The 22,669-nt window shown below is 42.0% G+C and overlaps 1 protein-coding gene across 1 annotated transcript; it reads left to right on the top strand.

Annotated features, from left to right (window-relative positions):
* Positions 1 to 112: 112 nt before the first annotated feature.
* Positions 113 to 10,866, top strand: LOC308288937 (uncharacterized protein; the record flags this gene model as incomplete). Its single annotated transcript, XM_080730411.1, has 2 exons — positions 113 to 691; positions 10,153 to 10,866. The coding sequence occupies 2 exons, from the start codon at positions 113 to 115 to the stop codon at positions 10,864 to 10,866; spliced, it is 1,293 nt and encodes a 430-aa protein (XP_080586537.1).
* Between the last annotated feature and the right edge of the window lie 11,803 nt (positions 10,867 to 22,669).

Raw genomic sequence — 22,669 nt, forward strand, 5'->3', positions numbered from 1 at the left:
CATGGACATAACAAATACTCATTTCCTTATTGTACTTTGTATAGAAACAGGTACGTTTTACTCATTGTTCTTGTTGTTTTCCTAGGTGCTTTCCTAGGTCCTTGAAGGCAGGATGAAGACCATGAAGTGTGTGTTGGTGGGCGACGGTGCAGTGGGTAAGACCACCCTTATCCTCTCCTATACCACCAACACCTTCCTAGTCGAGTACATTCCCACCGTGTTCGACAACTACAGCGCCCAGATAATCGTGGACGGCCGCACGGTCATCCTCAGCCTGTGGGACACGGCGGGCCCGGAAGACTACGACCGCCTGCGCCCGCTCTCCTACCCCGTGACCAACGTCTTCATCATCTGCTTCTCTGTCATCAGCCCAGAGTCCCTTGCCAGCATCCGGGACAAGTGGCACCCGGAGGTGACCCTCCACTGCCCCGGCGTGCCCTTCCTGCTGGTGGGCACCCAGAGGGACCTGCGACACGACGCCGAGACGGTGAAGAGGCTGAAGGAGAAGAGCCTGGCACCCACCAGCCACCAGGAGGGCAACGCCCTGGCCAAGAAGATAGGCGCGGTCAAGTACATGGAGTGCTCCGCCCTGACGCAGGAGGGCGTCAGGGAGATGTTTGCTGAGGCTGTGCGGGCCGCGTCGGCTGCGTGGGCCGTGCGGGCCGTCAAGAAAAAGAAGACCAAGAAGTGTGTGCTGTTGTAATAATGAACCAACGGTTCCCGGACTCTGACTTGCGGAGGGTGCGCCGCCCACTCTACAGAGCAGTGAAGTTTGACGTAACGAAACCATCATACCTGGTTCGTGGTTTTCTTCCCCCCATTCTGTATTGCCATAGACTTTTTTTCATATCGCGAACTGTGTTCCAAACATAAACAAATGATCTCAGCGGTTTGACTCATATGGATATGAAGAATCAACTGATGGTGAGAAAACACTAATGTTACTGTCGCCCAATTAGTTACATTTTCACCAGAAACAGACTGTATCAAATATGAGTGATTGACTCTCATAAACCATACAGATCCCTCCCTGACAATATCGCGGAGACCGTTTGTTTATTTTTGGACCACAATGCTTATTTAAGACGGTTTTAAGATTCTCCATATGGAAATAACTTCCGTGGAACCGGGGGATGAGCAAGTCACGTCATGACTTTGTTGCTCTATTCATGTGATCATTTAGCTACTGTCATTTGTTGACTATGATTCATCCCATTTACTCTGATCTTACACTTTGTAAGTCATTATAGATAAGAGTGTCTGATAAATGTCTAAACTGTAAATATAAAAACTAGTTTCTCCTGACGAGCAGGTTGATGTCTTGCATGGTTTCCTCTGCCATCGTTGTGTGAATGCGTGTGTGTGAATGGGTGAATGTAATGCACAATCTATGTAAATGCGCTTTGGATAAAAGCACTTGGAAAAATCCACCATATACCATTTAAGACCCAATACGAGGCCCAACTAGAAAATGTGCAATTTGTTAAAATGCAAGTGTGGTTGCCCTGTGGTTCAAATCATATTTGAATTTTGGGAAGTGAATTTCCATTATTTTGGGGGCTATGTTTGTTTACCAGTAAGTGCTGCATCTTGTGCATTGTAATCCATTACTTCAGGGATACTCAAACTTCTGAACCGGTGGGCCACATTACAAAAATGACAAGGGGCCGCAGGCCAGTTGATAACATGACATTACTTATTTTATGACTTGGAATTCCATTTATATTCTGTCAATGACAAAATTTGTAATCAAAGTAATTTGCAAAATGTTCTCTCTTTTTAATAATTCTGTGAAATTAGCATATTCCACAAAAACACCAAAACAAACTAATGTACATTTGTCTGCTATTTGATATCTGTCTGCCTGCTATCGAGTGGGATAACATTAAAGATAGCTGAGCACATCTCTCTTTCAATTGCTTCACAATGTTATTTATGACGTTGCCACATTCAACACAAAACTTTTTACAGAAAATAAACTTGTGAAAAGTGATATCTAAGGAAAATCAAATCAAATCAAACAATCTACTTAAAATAGATTACCCAGACTGTTTAGCTACCAAATGGCTAATAATGCAGTTGTTAAGTAGAGCTACAGTACGTCTCTTCATTTGCATTAGGCCTACAATAACATTTTGGGTATGCTAATTAGTCGGGCAGAGGCAGAGCCACTGGTAAAAAAGAGAGAGAGAGAGAGAGAAAAAAAAACGTAGATTTCAAGACGTTTTGGCCATTATCTCTGGAACGCAAGGTCCAATCTGCTCAGTTTAAAGCTGCATGGTTGGATGCGCAACTGTGAGGACATTAAGCTGGTGGGCCAGTCAAAATTGTGCCGTGGGCCGGAAGTGGCACTGCATTACTTGATTTGATGTGGGACGGGACCAGAGCCTGCTTTTAGTGTGTCAATGAAAAAAGTTCATCCTATGCCTGGGGATCCCCATATATGAGTATAAGGGGGTACCATAACAGGCCATCTATAAACCCTAACAGGGCCTAACAGGGCATCATCTGGGAAGGCCCATAATGAATATGGAAATTTTATTTATTTTATACTTTATACTGTATATATATCCATATGGACTTAATATTAACGTTTTCGGGGGTATTGAAGAAAAACAATACTGCTATTTGTACCAAAAGCTTTATACCCTGTATACCGGTATATACAATTACACAATGTGACATAGCTCTGTTAGCAGGCGCGGATCTAGCTCTGAGCAGCAGGGGGTGCTAAAGGGAGCTTTTGCCGCTCCACGTGCAGTGCACGAAATTTGACCGCAGTTTTATTAATTTATTTTTTAAGTTTTGCAGTCATTTTGCCCTATTCACCAGCAGTCTCCCAGTCCCCACCCACCCCTTAGGTTAAGCAAAACAACTGATGGCTTAAGTAACATTTGTCTCAGCAGACAACTTTTGACATCAAGAAAGAGTTAGGCAAGCTGCAGCAGCAGTCAAGTGTACTCATCATCCAGAATAATTAGATTCCAAAACCAGTTTTTGGAAAAGGATTGATGAAAAGCCCACACACAAACATGTTGCAGTGGTCCTAGGCTATAATTTGTAAATGTACATATAGCACTAAATCCTCTGCCCCCCAAAAACATAAATAGGGCTAAAGGGGTTTATGTATGATTTATAATATCATAATGATAAAAATATCATCATAATGAATAGTAAAGTTACTAAGGTTTTCAAATGAATAAAAGTACAATATTTAGATCTGAGATGTAGTGGAGTAGAAGTAAAAGCAGCAACACATAACTCAAGTTGTACTTAAGTAGCCTACAGTACTTAAGTAAATGTACTTGGTTACTTTATAGGCTACCACTGCACACACCACACAACAAGTCAAGAACCCACAGGCCACAGCAGCAAGTTAGCAACAACAAACAGAACCAAAAACACAAGTGTTTAACGATTCCCCATAGGAAGGAGTTCCAGGCTAACACTCAAAGCCCTTGCACTGAAGACTGTAGCGACTGTCAGCGACAGACAGCGAGGTAGGAGAGGAGAGATTACAAAACACAAACAGCAGCAGTACAAGTGTCTATCCGTGACACGCAAGGCAGCTGGCTAACGCAACTCAAACATGAACTCAAACAGCCCTTATCGCCACTAAAGCAGCAAAGTGGCTCCATATCACAACACAAGTTACAACTGACAGTGCAAGAATGTTTATTTACCTGTTCGCTGTTGCCGCAGTCCCGTTTGACGCTTTTTCTTTTTCTTTTTCTCATATCCAGAAAGATAAACGTGCATTGTCAAAGCGAAAGTAAACACACACTATAGCCTCTGAAAGGGGGGCGGGGCGGAAACTCCCAAAGAGTTCCGGAGTCAAGAAATGTTGTCTGCTTTTTCTTTTTGGCCAATGGGACAACGGCAAAGAGCCGTGAGAGCCAATCAGAGACACGAGTAAGTCTGGTCTATGCGAGGTTTATCAGAGATGTCTCATTAAGGCTAAGATGGCAGTAGCGCTGGTGTCAAAAGACAGTTCGGTGCGTTCTTTTCTGCAGAGGATTTTGCTAGCCCCGATCCAGAAACTAAGGGTGCTAGTCCGGAAAATAGTGGTGCTTAAGCACCAAAAGCTTCCGTGTAGAACCGCGCCTGTCTGTTAGCACAATGAGGCACCCCCTCCTGTATATCTGTTATGATCCCCCTTTTCAACTGTTTTTATTTAATTTTTGACACATGCTTTGGCAATGTAAACATGTTTTCTCATGTCAATAAAGCTCATTTGAATTATTGAATTGAATTGAATTGTGTGTGTGTGTGTGTGTGTGTGTGTGTGTGTGTGTGTGTGTGTGTGTGTGTGTGTGTGTGTGTGTGTGTGTGTGTGTGTGTGTGAATAAACAGTTAAAAGGAGAGAGTGGTATGTTAATGTGAGATCCAACCAAAAACACTCAAGGTGTTGATCAGTGCTGACCTAATCAACCTTTTGATGGGCTTTTAATACAGTCAGACAAAGATCAGAAGATTGCATTAAATAATGATGTCAATAAAACCTTAATGTTCCCTGTAGGGTGCTTGAGATATGTCACTCTCTGGTAATGTATTTACTAGGGCTGGGATGCGACTAAAATAATTAATCAAATTAATTACAGCTTTGTAATTAATTAATCGCAATTAATCACATTTTAATTCGCATATTAATATTTGACCCGAGAAGCATTTTTTTTTCAAGTAAAACACATTATGTTGTACGAGTGAATCAACGAGTGAAAATAGCAGAGCTACAAGCTCACAATGTGGTGCATGCTTGATCTGCTATTTTCAAATCAATCATTTGAAAACGTGAAATGCAACTTTATTCATAATGAGTTATTTTACTTTTGTTACTAAATTTTGCAACCAATAATTTTGTAGTTTTATTCAATTGAATAGAATTCCGGATTTCTACTTGTATCAGTTCTACTTGTATTTACTTATGTTCATTTTGTTATTGATACTTTAACTTAAAGGTGTATTCAGTGATAATGAAAGTGGCCGGGGGTCATCTTGTCCCTTACTGGCCTTACAGCGTGGAAATGTTTAGTTTTTTTATAGATTTTTTACACCATTATAATGTTCTTGTTTTGATCATTAGACCCAATCACTGAATATCGGTAGGCCTACGTCTTTAGCTTCAGGATATGTATGATACTGATTTACTACGAGACTGTGGCATTTTATGAGTTCAGTAGTTTACAATCTAGGCATTTAGCAGGCGTTCTTAATTCAGAGCGACTGTGGTTCTCAAAACTTTCATTTTGACCATCATAACTAAACATCATAACATAACTAACATACTCTACCATGATTGGTCGAGGACTGGCTGGCCACCTCTGAAAACCAAATCTAGCTATGCTCGTAACACGGGCCATGGTGGAAGTCCTTATATGGTCAGCACACATTCTAGTGAGGAGAATGAATGGAAAATGTACCAATTATATTTTTATTTGAATGAAATACAATCACTGAATATACCTTTAAATGCAAACTAATAGTAGGTACTAATTCCATATTTACTGGGAGAAATACAACAATTAACTTCATGAGACAGAAGGTCATGTGGTCTTTCAACAAACGGAGCGAGTGATTGCGTAGTATACTTCGTCCGTCATACGGACAAAATGCGCACAAAATGGAGGATTTACAAGCTCACAAGCTTGTATAGCACGGCTATTTTCTGTCACGATAGATACATACACACGGAGATAGAAAGGAACGCCCATAAACGTCACTTCCGGTTTTAGCCTGGGGGGGAAATAAAAGCTCTTCCCCATAGAGTTATTACAGCGTACATTCATGCACAATCGACATGTCATCTGTTCGACACCCAAACCCAACCCTTACCCTAACCTCCGTGGGGTGAGTCGCTAACCCTCCCGACGCTCCTTTGTCGAACTAACGGTCGTTCGAAAGAGCGAGATTTCCCCCTTTTGAATCACGTTCAGAGTGATTTTTTGGGACGATGGCAACATTGAGAGCCAAGAAAACAATCCATCAGAAGGACATCTGGAAGGCAATCGTTCACTTGCCCTAGCGTTTATTGGCGAGAATATATCACGCAGGATTTACACACTGCATGATAAATAATACACTTCCAAACTATGGGGTCCTCATCCTGTCTGCTGTATCCTCCTTGGAATTCACTAAAACATGTTCCATAAACATCATTGATGAATGAATGGCTTTTTTAATATACTAGAAGCTGGGCCGCCCTTCGGGCGGCCCAGCGTCTAGTCGGCGACCTGGCCAACTCGGAAAAATGTAAATAGGGAATGAATGCCCCGCCCTTTAATGCAAACCCCATTATACCTGTTTTCATTGGACCCGTTTTGACCATCTGTCTGCCTGTGTCCATTTATGCCCATATATGGAGTTATCTGTCTGTTTGCCTGTGTCCACTTATGCCCATATATGGAGATCTCTGCAGACACAGTGCCGGTTCCGGAAAACTGAGTTATTTTACTTTTGTTACTAAATTTTGCAACCAATAATTTTGTAGTTTTATTCAATTGAATAGAATTCCGGATTTCTACTTGTATCAGTTCTACTTGTATTTACTTATGTTCATTTTGTTATTGATACTTTAACTTAAAGGTGTATTCAGTGATAATGAAAGTGGCCGGGGGTCATCTTGTCCCTTACTGGCCTTACAGCGTGGAAATGTTTAGTTTTTTTATAGATTTTTTACACCATTATAATGTTCTTGTTTTGATCATTAGACCCAATCACTGAATATCGGTAGGCCTACGTCTTTAGCTTCAGGATATGTATGATACTGATTTACTACGAGACTGTGGCATTTTATGAGTTCAGTAGTTTACAATCTAGGCATTTAGCAGGCGTTCTTAATTCAGAGCGACTGTGGTTCTCAAAACTTTCATTTTGACCATCATAACTAAACATCATAACATAACTAACATACTCTACCATGATTGGTCGAGGACTGGCTGGCCACCTCTGAAAACCAAATCTAGCTATGCTCGTAACACGGGCCATGGTGGAAGTCCTTATATGGTCAGCACACATTCTAGTGAGGAGAATGAATGGAAAATGTACCAATTATATTTTTATTTGAATGAAATACAATCACTGAATATACCTTTAAATGCAAACTAATAGTAGGTACTAATTCCATATTTACTGGGAGAAATACAACAATTAACTTCATGAGACAGAAGGTCATGTGGTCTTTCAACAAACGGAGCGAGTGATTGCGTAGTATACTTCGTCCGTCATACGGACAAAATGCGCACAAAATGGAGGATTTACAAGCTCACAAGCTTGTATAGCACGGCTATTTTCTGTCACGATAGATACATACACACGGAGATAGAAAGGAACGCCCATAAACGTCACTTCCGGTTTTAGCCTGGGGGGGAAATAAAAGCTCTTCCCCATAGAGTTATTACAGCGTACATTCATGCACAATCGACATGTCATCTGTTCGACACCCAAACCCAACCCTTACCCTAACCTCCGTGGGGTGAGTCGCTAACCCTCCCGACGCTCCTTTGTCGAACTAACGGTCGTTCGAAAGAGCGAGATTTCCCCCTTTTGAATCACGTTCAGAGTGATTTTTTGGGACGATGGCAACATTGAGAGCCAAGAAAACAATCCATCAGAAGGACATCTGGAAGGCAATCGTTCACTTGCCCTAGCGTTTATTGGCGAGAATATATCACGCAGGATTTACACACTGCATGATAAATAATACACTTCCAAACTATGGGGTCCTCATCCTGTCTGCTGTATCCTCCTTGGAATTCACTAAAACATGTTCCATAAACATCATTGATGAATGAATGGCTTTTTTAATATACTAGAAGCTGGGCCGCCCTTCGGGCGGCCCAGCGTCTAGTCGGCGACCTGGCCAACTCGGAAAAATGTAAATAGGGAATGAATGCCCCGCCCTTTAATGCAAACCCCATTATACCTGTTTTCATTGGACCCGTTTTGACCATCTGTCTGCCTGTGTCCATTTATGCCCATATATGGAGTTATCTGTCTGTTTGCCTGTGTCCACTTATGCCCATATATGGAGATCTCTGCAGACACAGTGCCGGTTCCGGAAAACTCAGATGTGGAGCTGATGTCAGACATCAGCTCCACATATGGGCGTCCATTTTATGCCCATACAGTATATGGAGATCTCTGTGAATGCCCTACCCTTTAATGCAAACCCCATTATACCTGTTGTCATAAGACCTGTTTTGACCATATGTTTGCTTGTGTCCATTTATGCCCATAGGAACATCAAAACATGTCATACTGATGACATTTAATACGTAACCATGGCATTTTTGTTGACTCATGTGGTGTACGTGATGTCAGAGCCTTTTATGATGTGATGTCACAATGAGTCAGCGCTTGCGCCGATTTCCTCCGGAACAGCCTGATGTCAACAATCAGCCCTGCATAAGGAGATTCCGAACGTTTCGCGCCGGTTAGGGAAAACCGCGCGTCGGGTCGGGTAGAGGCCCAGCACTGCAGTGATGTCACAATGAGTCAGCGCCGATTTCCTCCGGAACAGCCTGATGTCAACAATCAACCCCGCATAAGGAGAAACTATGGAGTTATAGGTTGCCCATATACTTGCCCATATACTCTATCTGCGTCCATTCTATGCCCATATGCCCATATATGGAGATCTCTGTATCAGTCTGTGTCCCTTTTATGCCCATATACGGAGATATCTGTCTATATATGCCCATATAGGGAGATCTCTGTATCTGCCCATATGCCCATATATGGAGATCTCTGTATCAGTCTGTGTCCCTTTTATGCCCATATACGGAGATATCTGTCTATATATCTCTGTATCAGTCTGTGTCCCTTTTATGCCCATATACGGAGATATTTGTCTATATATGCCCATATAGGGAGATCTCTGTATCTGCCCATATGCCCATATATGGAGATCTCAGTCTGTGTCCCTTTTATGCCCATATATCTGCCTGTGTCCCTTTTATGCCCATATACGGAGATATCTGTCGGGTCGAGGCAAGGCCCGGCACTGCAGTGATGCCATATGCCCATATATGGAGATCTCAGTCTGTGTCCCTTTTATGCCCATATATCTGCCTGTGTCCCTTTTATGCCCATATACGGAGATATGCCATATGCCCATATATGGAGATCTGTCTGTGTCCCTTTTATGCCCAGTGCTTGCGATATCTGTAATACGGAGATATGCCATATGCCCATATATGGAGATCTGTCTGTGTCCCTTTTATGCCCAGTGCTTGCGATATCTGTCAGGTCGAGGCAAGGCCCAGCACTGCAGTGATGTCACAATGAGTCAGCGCCGATTTCCTCCGGAACAGCCTGATGTCAACAATCAACCCCGCATAAGGAGATTCCGAACGTTTCGCGCCGGTTCGGGAAAACCGCGCATCGGGTCGGGTTGAGACCCGGCACTGCACTCCGTGCCGCGGCGGGGAACGCGCGTGCCGAATCTGAAGCCGGTGGGACGAACGGTTCTCGAGATACGCGGATTACAGACACACACACAGACAGACAGACAGACAGACAGACACGCAGAGACTTCTCGCATTTATAGATAGATTGTGATTAGTTTCATTGATCACGTCAATAGAACATGTAATCGTGTGTCTCTTACCAGGTGACAACCATGGTCTCAGATAACCACGATTGACTCCGCCCCCAGCTATGATGCGCTGATGACACTGCAGTGTGGATGTATAGGCTATAAAAACAACTCCATTCAACGTCCTGAGTCACACAAGACGCAGGGGGTGACTTTGATGAAGTGAATTCCTCGATAAGGTAAGCTTAATGGAAATATCTTTCTGTGTTTTCCCCTTTTAAACAGTAGATATTCTAGAGTTGAAAAATGATTAAATGTGAATTAATGAATTAATAACGCTCTCTCTCGTAGTCCTAGCCTTCTTTTGTCACAACAGTTCGCAAATCTTGCTGCTGTGTTCGCACATTGTTGTATTTCTCCCATTAGGAATGGAGTTTTTCTGTTGTTGGTCATGTTTTCAAATTCACTTTGGGTGTGTGTAATCTGTGGGATGTATTCACCTGTCTTTGAATAATAAACAGGTATATTTTACAAATGTCCTTATTGCTCTTTGTAGTGATACTATATATAGTAACAGTTTTACTCATTGTTCTTTGTTGTATTCCTTGGTGCTGCAGCACATATTGGTAGAAGGCAGGATGAAGACCATGAAGTGTGTGTTGGTGGGCGACAAGGTGGTGGGTAAGACCTGCCTGCTCATCTCCTACACCACCAACGCCTTCCCAGAGGATTACATCCCCATGTTCGACAACTACGCCTCCAATGTGTTGGTGGACGGCCGCCCGGTCACCCTCGGCCTGTGGGACACGACGGGCATGGAGGACTATGACCACCTGCGCCCGCTCTCCTACCCTCAGACCGACGTCTTCATCATCTGCTTCTCCATCGGCAGCCCCGACTCCCTCGCCAGCGTCCGGGACAGGTGGCACCCGGAGGTGTCCCGCCACTGCCCCGGTGTGCCCATCCTGCTGGTTGGCACCCAGATGGACCTGCGGGACGATGAAAACACAGTGAAGAAGCTGAAGGAGCATAACAAGGCGCCCACCAGCCAGCAGGAGGGCGACGCCCTGGCCAAGCAGATAGGCGCGGTCAAGTACATGGAGTGCTCCGCCCTGACGCAGGAGGGCGTCAAGGAGGTGTTCCACGAGGCTGTACGGGCGGCGTTGAACCCCGTCACGAAAAAGAAGAGGTGGCTTTCTTTCTTTTTCCCTTGCTGTTGTTGTAATGAAACAGCGGTTCCCGAACTGGGACTCTCGGAGGGGGAGGAGGAGAGAGAGGATGTGGGACCAGGAGCTCCTTGTCTAGATGCCTCCACCTCTACCAGAGTGTAGGAGACTCTTCCAGGGACGTGCTGGCCATTGGGAAAAGCGGGACAACTCCCGAATGGCCGGTTCATTCCCGGCCGGTCCAGGCCGGCCATTAGGAAAAAAAATTAAACTGCTTGCACAAAAGTAAAAATTTAACTGTTTGCACAAAAGTAGTGAAGACAGCAGATCTACAAGCACACAACGCCTCGCGGTGCGAGGCGTTGTGTGCTTGTAGATTGGCTGTTTTCACTAGTTTAAAACATTTTTAAAATGATAAATACAAAACAAACGGTTTTGGACATACAAGGTTTCCACCCGACAACGACGAAATATAACTCATGTAATTGGCCCACTGGCTTGTCACTTGTCATGATCTGAAATGGCAAATCTTTGAGTAGCAGCAGCGCTAGCGCGCAATGAGGGCCTCTCCAACTCTTTTTCCCGGGCTGAATCAGGGGCCCAGCGCGTCCCTGGACTCTTCATTCAGCTCCTGGGGGGGGGGGGGGAGACTGTTTTAGTCATCCAAAGGTAGACTTGAAAAAATGTAAACATATATTCTTCTTCACACAGATTTTCAAAACAATCTTGAGGGGGGGAAAAGAGGAAAATGTGGAATATCTTTGAAACATATTAACAACACATCGGGTACAGGTGGTCCCTGGCATAAATGATAATTGCAGATGGGGATCTGTGGGAAAATACCCATTCATTTGGGGGTTCCTTGACATAAAAATTGTCTGGTTTAAACAATAATCAAAACATTTTCCAAGTGGAACTTTGCACCTCCCCCCAAAAAACTATATTTATTTTCAAACCAGAATGTAGGGCAGTGCACCAAAGCATTATGGTCATTGTAGTAAGTCAGCAGTCTTCATTATTGTTCAGGCACTAGGGCGCACATTCCAACATTTCCTGCTGTTTATTACAAATAATATTAACATTGAGTGAATGCATTTTCTTCCAGGGGTGAAATTCCCCTTTAATATGTATTTCTTCGTTGTTCTTTCTTCGCTCCTCGACTGTATTTGTCTGGTGATGTATAAATTCAAGGTTCCTGACAAATCAGCAGCGAAGATTACCCTAACAATCCTATGCTATTGCTTTGAAAACGAATAATATTGCTGTCCCAATATGAAAGAACGCACTAAAGTCTTTGTTTTGGTTCTGTCTTTATTATTTTAATATTATATATATTTTTTGTTTTCTTTCAATTTTAGCAACGGGGGCTGGGAGAGATTGTCAACAGACTTTAGTTGAGCAAATAACAAATAAACATAATAATATATACGACCAGGGCTGGATTTTCATAATTTTAGGGTCAAGGCCATTTGACCTTTTATGTTTTCAAATGTTTTTTGGGCACTTAGGCCAAGTGCCAGGGCAGGAAGGCCATCAATTAAAACAAAGATTTTAAAGTTATACCATGTAACTTTTTTTATAAAACAAATCTTAAAATTGTCCTAACTGTTAAATCGCTAAAGTTTTAGAACACCCACTCCGTTATTTTCAGCTTCTAAAGCCTTCTCTTTATATGTTTTCTATGATCCTGGCCGGGGACCGGATTTCGCGGAAAAATTACGCCATCTGCGTCATCTGTATACGTTGTGATACGTTGGCCAATCACATCGCGGATCATACACACATGATACACTACCGGCCAATCCACAGCGTATCTGCCATGTCTTCAAGAAGTAGCTTCCCTCGGCTACAGTGTTTACCATGGTGAAGGATTCTTAACCTCTTAATCCCCCAAATCCTGGCCAGAAAATTAGTTCTACCCCTCCACTAGCCTCCACGGATTCGTATCGGTCGCGGTGGTTTGCGGCGCCGCTCCGGTGGTCCGCGGCGGTGGTCCGCGACGACTCCAGGCGAAAAACGGCCGAAAAAAGCAATACCGCTACTGACCACTAGTTTAGCAACTTACACAGTATAGCTTTAAGTCCACGGTCATAATTAATTTAGCTTATAAAGTTAAGTCTGCACATCATTGATTGATTGATTGATTGAATTGATTGAAACTTTTAGCAGTTATAGGACAAGTACAGGACAGTACAGTTTTAAACACAAGCATTCATGAATTAGTGTTAATTGTATCTGCTTTTTTTTGTCTCAGTCTTCAGTCCAGTTTCAATCACCCCTTGTTAGTTTTTATCACATTTAGTCAGCCTCATCCTGTTTTATCCTAGGTTTTAGTCTAGGTTTTAACTAAAAGTCGAGCATTTTAATCTTCCTCTTAGTCCAAGACAACTTAATTTTAGTTTTAGTGAAAAACTGTATTTCTTTTTTTTTGTCAGCAGACACAGACTTCCATCTAATCATAATTATTTCACACAGCATTTCCTCTCATCCTTTTAATGAAAAAACACACTTTTAAGGAGTACAGTACAGTACAGTACAGTACAGTACAGTACAACAAGACAACACCTGTCCTGGTTATATAACCAATGTCCAGTTCATCCCACTGAACCCACAGACACAGCCTGTGGCTGAAACACACCTGCAGAACCCAGTGGGTAAATAAGCACAGTCCATGTGTACTTCTATAGTCTTGTTAGGCTGTTGTTGTTTATTTTCCGGCAGGAATCACACATACGTGTGAGACAACTTCTCCGTATCGTCTGAGAATGAGGGGGGAGGGGGTAGTCCAATGTATTTTCTATCTAAGTCACGTGGTTTCATGGCGTTGCCTTGTCTCTTGCTCAACCGAAGGCTGTCTTTTGGCCAAGAGACACGGCAATGACAAAATACCACGTGACCTTCGTTGACAATGAATTGGACTTCCACTTCCCGCCCTCATTCTCAGACGATACGGACACGATAGCTCTCGCAACTGTCTGTAGTGCGCCTTAACGTCTTGTGATTGTTTGTTACAAAGTCCTTGTTTTAAGATCAAACTCGGTCAGAAGAACTCAGGAACAGTAGTGTCAGTTCCGAAAAAGCTAAGGTATGGCAACATGACTGGTGTCTTGCACGCGACACCAGTCATGTTGCCATACCTTAGCAACAGGCATGATACATTTATTTTGAGAAGTACATTAAATTTTTTCCCCCCGTTTCCACGGTTTCTTGGGCTGGATATGGCAGCCTGGAATGGTTGTTCAAGTGCTGCTAAACTTGGCATGTTAGTAAACGTGCCAAAATGAACAATAATCCATTGCACCTGTGCAGCTGACCTGCGGAACCTGGGAATATACCATTCTGTCAAGATGGGGAGAATACAAGTGTGGAGAATATAATTATAATAGGCTACCTTGTTAAAGTGACCATTTTGTAAAATTTTGCATTTGTAGTTATTTTACTGTAATTTAACAACATGATAACCAGCACAGATAAAAGTAACTTTTATTTTCCCCCCTGGACCCAGGGTATGGCAGCTGCTAGCTCTGGTCCATAGCGTTAGTGGAGTTCTCCCTAACACTATGTTCCTCTACCTCCGTATTCCTTGGCAAAACCGGAAAACCCCGCCATCTGGTCCGAAAATAATTTAATAACATTTCTAGGGTAAAATGAAAAATATTCCACCTGACGGAGACACTTTTCCTAGTTGAAGACTGTTTTTACGAAACAGCGCTTCCAACGTCGTAGAGCTGAATAACACCGAATGAGACTAATGCTCTAATGCGGTGCATTTTGGTACTCTGACCTGCGCGGCAGTGGTGAGTTGGCGCCGTGATGGCGACGACAAATAGTGAAAAAAAAATAGAAGAAATGGAGTCTCCATCTGGTGGAATATTTTTCATTTTACCCTAGAAATGTATTTTAATCGTGTAGTGGGGGGATCAGACCGCGTCCACTAAGTAGAGTAAGCTTTCAACTGTCCACTGATACCTTTGGTTTGGTGAGGGGCGAAACAGTTTTTGTTATTTTCGGACCAGACGGCTGTGTTTTCCCGTTTTTGCCAAGGAATATGGAGGTAGAGGAACAGCGTTAGGGAGAACTCCACAAACGTTATGGACCAGAGCTAGGCAGCTGCATACCCCTGCCATACCCAATTGACGCCCCTGCTCAGGATCTTCATGTGCTGGTTGGACATCTGGAGCAACCTGTTGAGGTGCACAGACATGATGGTTGGTTTACTTTAGTTCTGTCCTCTGCAGAGCTGTTAGTGCCTCATATGTTCTGTCAACAACAATAACCTTGCAACAATAAGACTTACGTTGGCCGATCTCTTCAGAACAAGAGTACCCCTGAAGCCATTGAAAAACAATTGATTTGCACAAGATTTGCACATTAAAGGAGAGGTATAATGCATTTCCTACCTGTTAGATGTCTCATCACAGATGGTTACAAGTGGTCGAGTTCTTGGTTTTATGTCCAAAAGCATTTCTGTGATTTTCGGCCAAACCGGAAAACAGAATTCCATCTCACAACGGCAGCTCATGGGCTACACGCTAATCCCTCTATTTAAACATGTTAAAATAACAAAATATCGCCTCAGCCCATCCCCCCATAGCCTCACTACTGTGTGAATGTCAACAAAGCTAATGTGATTGTATCACAGTCGCAAAGCCGCCGTAAGTCAGAGTGGCTGTTACCATGGCGCTCAGATAACCTAGGGGGCGTTGTTTCATGGTTTTAGACTGGCTAGATAACGGCACCATAACTATTAATGGTCCTGTCTAAATTAAGCCTGTTAGGAATATTATCCACTTCATTAAAACTCATTCATGGCCCCCAAGTTCCTCACTGCCAAGTTCCTAAATTTCTAGCACAGATACATTTTTAGTGCACGGCTCGTGCACCATATGTGTAGTACTTTTTCCACAGCTTTCAAACAAAAAAGTCCGCTTGGAAATCCGTTCAGGCATTCATGAGATAGAAGCCTTCAAAGTCTTCAAATGTAAACAAACATGACTTCTCTTGTAAGTAAACAGGTCACAAACCGTTCTACGAAGCTACTATATACACGATGGATAACGTTGCTGTCTGGCCTCGTATTTCCACTTTTTATGTTTGTTTGTTTTTTTTCGCAAATGAATGCCCTACTCTACTTTTCCATACAAGAGTGTCGCACAAAAGCTTTGCTGTGCAACGCGTCATTTTGAATATTTTTTTGGGGGATATTTTCACCTATAGCCACAGGGAAAATAGGCATGGCAGGGTTAAAAGTGGTTAAAAATAAAGTATTTGAACATTTCGGTCACTGCGGGCCCATTACGCCAGCCAGCTAACCCTCTTAGTGAGCTGTAACACATGGCTGGAATCATTTTGAAATCTATGTGTTTGTTATGGGGCTAAACATGCAATTTCGCGATTGCGATCATGCCTAATACATTTTAGGCATTTTTTTTAAAACAGGAAAACTCGGGAAACTCGGGCCATGGCAGTATGGGGGTACTGTAATAACTTGGGAAACTTGTGGCAAAGCAGTGAATAAAGTCATCAAGGTTACCAATAAGATCATTTAAGTCCCCACACAAACAGATAGCATCTATATCAGACAGTGTCAACACCTGAGCCATTAAAGACCCATAGAAAGAATGAGAATCAGTTGATCTAGTTGATCCGTCTGGAGGTAAATAGCAGGTGAAAGTAACAAAACAGTAGCCAGAAAATCGATCCTTAAATTGCAGTGCAAGTATTCCTTCCACTGATTTATCCTTTATTTTAATGTCATAATGATCAAATGGTGTATTCTTTTCAAAAAAAAAAAAAAAAAAAAAAATAGAAAAAAAGAAAACGACAACATCCCCGATCCTTTAACTGCTTTGATAGCCTACACATGGGTCGATTTTGACCAAACCAAGAATGACCCTGTAACTCAATAACTTCATTTCGTTTTAGATGTGTTTCATTCAGTGAAATAATATCAGGGTTATGATCAAATAATATTAGTTTCCTAAGTTCACTGTTCCACACCGTCCACCCGTTTATATTCCAATGGACTAATGTGAGATTATCAGCGTTCCGTGTTTTAAAAGTGTCAGTGCCACTGTTTGGTGGTTGGGCAGTTACTTCTCATTCCCCATCCCCACTGCTGGACCCTCGTCTTGCGTGTCCACTGTCGTCCACGTTGGCAGTGTTCTGGCCCTGCTGCTGGTCACATTTCACCAGTCTTCCGTTAGCGGTCAGGAAAAAAACCCTTTCCAGACGGGAGTTCATTGAGAAGGGTTCTGAAGTTCAAGTTAAAGTGTTAGTTCAGCTATTTTTTACATAAAGCTGTGTGAAATACTTGACATTAAAATAGTGGCTACAAATGTATTAATTGATTACCAGAGTCCCGTGGTCAGAGTTCTGGTCAGTTTCTAATGAATATTAAGTAGTTCCAATGGGGTGGGGGCCATTTGGCGTGGCCCAATCATTGAAAATAGATTAATCCACAAAACTAGTGTCATTTGTATTGTTGGCCTATTTCTACCATATAGAGCGAGGTTTCGTTCTGATCAGCTGACTGCAAAGTGCAAAGCACCTTGTTTTGGGGAAATACGTTACAGCGGCGTAGTGATACTGGACAAAAAGAAATAGTACCATGTGACAGAGGGGTCAAAGTTGAACGAAAGTTGGTCTATTTCGTAGAAATAGGCCAACAATACAAATGACACTAGTTTTGTGGATTCATCTATTTTTAATGATTGGGCCATGAGCCCCTGCCAAATCACCGGAACTACTTTATCCCTCTAAGGCCCGCATTAAGAAATACTTGAAATAAAAAATTGAAAAAAAACAGATGGTGTTGTGGGAGTCCTATTAACACATATGGTGCCAACCCCGAGTTTCCCGAGTTTGTATTGGTACTAGTGCTGTGCCAACCCCGAGTTTCCCGAGTTTGGGCCGTTTTTGAAAAAAAAAAAAAAATCTTTTTTCAAATTTCTTTTTTTCAAAAATATTTTTTGGACCTCCAGAAATGTATTAGGCATGATCGCGATCGCGAAATTGCATGTTTAACCCCCATACCAACCCATTCTTTCAAACATGGCAGCCATGTTTGTTTACATCTGAAGAAAACATAATGGCTGATAAATCATGAATGCCTGCACGGATTTCCAAGTGGATTTTTTTGTTTGAAAGCTGTGAACAGCATCTACACACGTGGTGCATCATCTAGGCATGGGCGTGCACTTTTTACACACTTGCACAATTACATGGAAGTCTATGGTAACCATGGCAACGCGGGACATTGGCTGGAAAAAATCATTGCAACATAAGTGTTAAGAGGAAAATTTAATGTTTTTTTCAAAGAAATGTTTTTGTAAGATTTTATAGCCATAAATCAAAAATCATAAATCATGCTCTAATTTACATATGGGGGATATTTTTCACAATAATAACATAATGTACATGTTCTAGACATTCTAATGATCACCAAAAAAAATAGTACAGGCATTTTACTTATGTTTTTGTGAGGTATAGCTTCCATGAAAAAGTGAGATGTTGTTCGTCAAAACTCTGGAATTTCAGCGGGTGTGGCGGGTGTGAATGTCAGCCCCTGTGGGGGGTATTTATATGCAAATATTGTGGCCAATGGCATTGTAATACTAAACAATAGAATCCAATGGTGGTGTTTAGGTGGTAGGGGGAGCTAAAATAAAATGATTTAAACCTTTTTTTGGATAAAATACAAACGTTGTAATATTACAACCGTGGGCCTTAGAGGGTTATATTCATCTAAAACTGACCAGAACTCTGACCACGGGACTCTGGTAATGAATTAATACATTTGTAACCACTATTTTAAAGGCAAGTATTTCACACAGCTTTATGTCAAAAATAGCTGAACTAACACTTTAATCAACCTCTCTGTGAATGTAAACCCGGCTAAACAGCTCGTTGTCCCTCAGGTTCTTCTTACGGAGCAGCACCGCTACCTTGTCCTGCACGGTTCAGAACTTCACCTTGACTGGCCCTCGTCCTCTCAGCGTTGTTCGGCCCAGCGTTGACGATTCCGGGCACCGGATCACGTTGTAGCCCCTCGGATAGTAAAGCACTGGCTCTCTCCCGAGGGATTTCCCCCTCGCTAAACGGGAGGCCCACAATTGTGATGGACACGTCTGATTGGAACTTGTTAACAGGGCATTTTGCTTCTTCTATTTTGGTGTAAATGTACCCATTCTAGCCGAGACATGGCCAATATCAAGGTCAAGGTTTTGCTGCATTATCTTAACTTTTGAATCCATCTCAGCTCATTGCGGTTTTCCGCGTTAAGATGCTCAAGACGTTTCACTTTACAATCCAGCAGTTTTTCAAGCGAGGAATGCACCTCATGGATCTGAGCTTTGCGCGATGCACTCTGAGATTTTGAGTGTTTTAAGCACCTCCCGGCGCGCCTTGAATTCTGCCATGACGGAGTTCATGTCATTGTTTGTTTCGGGTTCTTTCCTTTCATCCTCCTTGCCGTGTGGTGATGCGGCCCGGTTTATCAGTCATAGTTGTTTAGAGCGTCCAAACTTCACTCAAGTCCTCTCACCTTGGCAGCCGGAAGTCAAAACCTCATACTAAACTGCGACCTTTGGTCGCAAAAAAAACCAACAGCCATTACGTCATCAATAATGTATTAGAACACGACGTCGTCGAGAATAGTAGTTTTAATACCGTTTCCGTTGTTTTTTCCCAGCGGAGAATATGTTTGCAGGGAAAACGCACTGTGAAAAAATACAACTTCCGGGAAAATGCTGCCCCACCTCCTAGAACTGTTTCTGCCTCCCATCTTGACCAGGCTTTTCTCTTCGCAGATGAGTAAGCCTGCTACGCGAGGCTAGCTTTAGCCCCGTATTCATTGCCATAATATGTTTTAAAATGTCCTTTATGTAGATTTGAAACGTGGTTAGGCTAGGGTTTATCTGTGCTGTGTAAACAACCAGCATGATAAACAATACACCTATAGCCTTGGAATTCAATAAAACGTGTTCAACATCATTGATGAATGAATGGCTTTTGTTTTTAGTTTAATTGATCATGTCAATAGAACATGTAATAGTGTGTCTCTTACCAGGTGATTAAATCAGACAACCGTGGTCTCAGATAATCACGCTTGACTCCACCCCCAGCTATGATGCGCTGATGACACTGCAGTGTGGATGTATAGGCTATAAAACAACAACATTCACTGATGACACTGCAGTGTGGATGTATCCACAACTTTCCAACGTCCCATCGTGCATTGCGCAGAAGGTGTGTGGCAGCTTCCGGCGCCAGAGCCGAGTGTGATCTACAAGCTCACAACGGTTGCATCTGCGACGCGACGCGAGCTTGTATTTCTGCTGTTCTCCGGAAGTGTCCTACATATAATGCTACAGTAAACTCTCGCGGAAACAGCCAGGTGGATAGGATATAAAAACATCTACATTCAACGTCCTGAGTCACACAAGACGCAGGAGGTGGCTTTGCTGAAGTGAATTCCTCGATAAGGTAAGATTAATGGAATATCTTTCTGTGTTTTCCCCTTTTACACGATAGATATTGTAGAGTTGGAGAATGTTACAGGATTTTTTTTAAATGTATTTAAAAGAAAAGGTGATTAAATGTGAATTAATTAATTAATAACGCTCTCTCTCTCTCTCTCTCTCTCTCTCTCTCTCTCTCTCTTTCTTTCTCTTTCCCTGTTTATTTCCTTCAGAGAACCCTACCCAACACTGGGATCCATCTCTGAGTTCTGGCTTAAAGGACAACTTTAGTTTTTTACAACAAGGGTTCATATTTTAGATCATAATTAAAGAATATAAAAGATGAGTGTTAAAACTATTTCATTTACTTCTTTCTATTGTTTTAGAGATTCTTATTTCAGTGGTTGGGGGCATGCGTACAAGGGGCTACATAATATGTCATTTTACACAGAATAAGCCCATTCCCAAGATACAACGCAACCTTTCATGGTTGGATGTGACTTATGGGGGCTAGAAGTGTTACTGTAAATAGCAATAAAGAAACTGCTGGAAATTTAGCCACTTGTACGCATGCCCCCATGTGTATGCATGCCCCACATTTTAGCACGGTAAACGCGATAAAACAATAGAACGAAGCAAATGAAAACATTTTAAAACTCACTTTTTCTTTTCTCTAATTACAATCTAAAATATGAACCCTTGTTGTAAAAAAACAAAGTTGTCCTTTAAAGAACAAAATCGTAAAAAGGTAAGCCAAAATTACGTTTTAAAAAAGTGTTATTAATTAAATAGTTAGAAACCCTTGTTATTTGTTTAACATGGAATGATTTGGGATTAATTCCCAAATGACTGTCCATGGAGTCTATTAGGCAGAAATGCTCCTGTTGTCCAGTTTCCCCAGCAGAACCCAGCAGCCCTCGTACCTTAGAGTGGAGCCTATAAGCCAATCGCTTTTGCACTATTTGTTGAGGTCAAAAGTGGTTTTATTTTTCATTATTGTGAAATAGTTGTCATTACAAACACGTCAATGCCTTGGCTGTCCCATCACAGCCACCACATAAGATGCATGTGAGGGGTCTAACTAGGGGCTATTCATGATTCTGAATCCATTTCAAGCATTTGTTTTACACAAATCACAAAACGTTTTTTTTGTGCAAAACAAATACTTGCAATGGATTCAGAATCATGAATAACCCCTGCAACAAATTATGAAAAAGTGATGGGCTTATAGGCTCCACTCTATGCTATGAGAGCTGCTGGGTTCTGCTGGGGAAACAGGACAACAGGGCCATTTCTGCCTAATTGACCCCATGGACAGTCATTGTGGATCAATATAAGTAGGAAAATGAGCCTAGAAGTGATTTAGGGCGGAGTTGTCCTTTAAGCAGGACCCTAATTAGTTTGTTTTGGGCTGTTTGGAGCCTTGTTTTAGGGCCTTTGAGGCGTCACAATACCATACATGCACCCATTCTGTTTAGTGTTATTGACCATCGGGCGATCCTCTGTAAGACATGATTTAGTTGGTTGTCACTTAGCGCCAAAGCTAAGTGGCGGTAAGTTATAAAGAGCTTCAAAAGTCTGCTTGTTAGAGCAAACTACGTATTCAGAATTATGTAATATGCAATTAATCAGCTGAACTGCGAGTTGGTTGTAGCCTATGTACAAGAACAGAAATGACTGAAATTGTGTTTGCAAAGTAACTTTCAACTTGTTTGCTAACTTAGTTAGCTTGTTAACCACCAAACTGCGCCTAGTTCTTTATCTTGATGTTAGCACCATTTCCTGGTGACTTGTGACTATCATTAACTAAAACACCCATGGAATCCATCTATATGTTTCGATCATTTGTCGATCAAGAAGCAAAGTATCTTGGCACAGGCCTATTTTAAATCATAATCTATGCAAGTCTATCAGCTAAATAGTGGTAGTTAGCTCTCATCTTCTGAACAGAAACAAAAGCTTTTAGGTTTGTTAACCAAAGTTGTGTGTGAAAGATTGTCTAACATGTTATCGTGTTTAAGAGGAGACCTGTCATTTGGAAATGTGGAAACGATGGTTATTTGAATTAACTTTGACGTTGTATTTCTATCTGAATCAACTATTGGCACATCACAGGTTTGAAGACGTGGGTGAAATTATTGTTTTGTACAAGCTATATTGTAGTTTTCAGGAAATGTAAGAGGACTTGAAATAGAGAGACAAAACAAGGACTATAAGGTTAAAATAAACAGGCCAGATATTTAAAAAAATCCCCCTTTACAAGCATGACAGATATTCTTGGTAATGGTAGGCTAATAGTTTGAGGAAGTGTTGTTGCGTAAAAGTAGCTAGTAGCAATTTTTTGTTGCTATTTTAGAATAACTCAGGTCACTCAATGGTTTGTAGTCCTCAGGGTGGTTGTCTTCCATTCTCTAGCCTTCTGTTATCAAAACAGTTCGCAAATCTTGCTGCTGTATTCGCACATTGTTGTATCCCTCCCATTAGGAATGGAGTTTTTTCTGTTGTTG

This window comes from Nannobrachium achirus (genome assembly GCF_963921795.1).
Source record: "Nannobrachium achirus genome assembly, chromosome: 7".
Classification (NCBI taxonomy): domain Eukaryota; kingdom Metazoa; phylum Chordata; class Actinopteri; order Myctophiformes; family Myctophidae; genus Nannobrachium; species Nannobrachium achirus.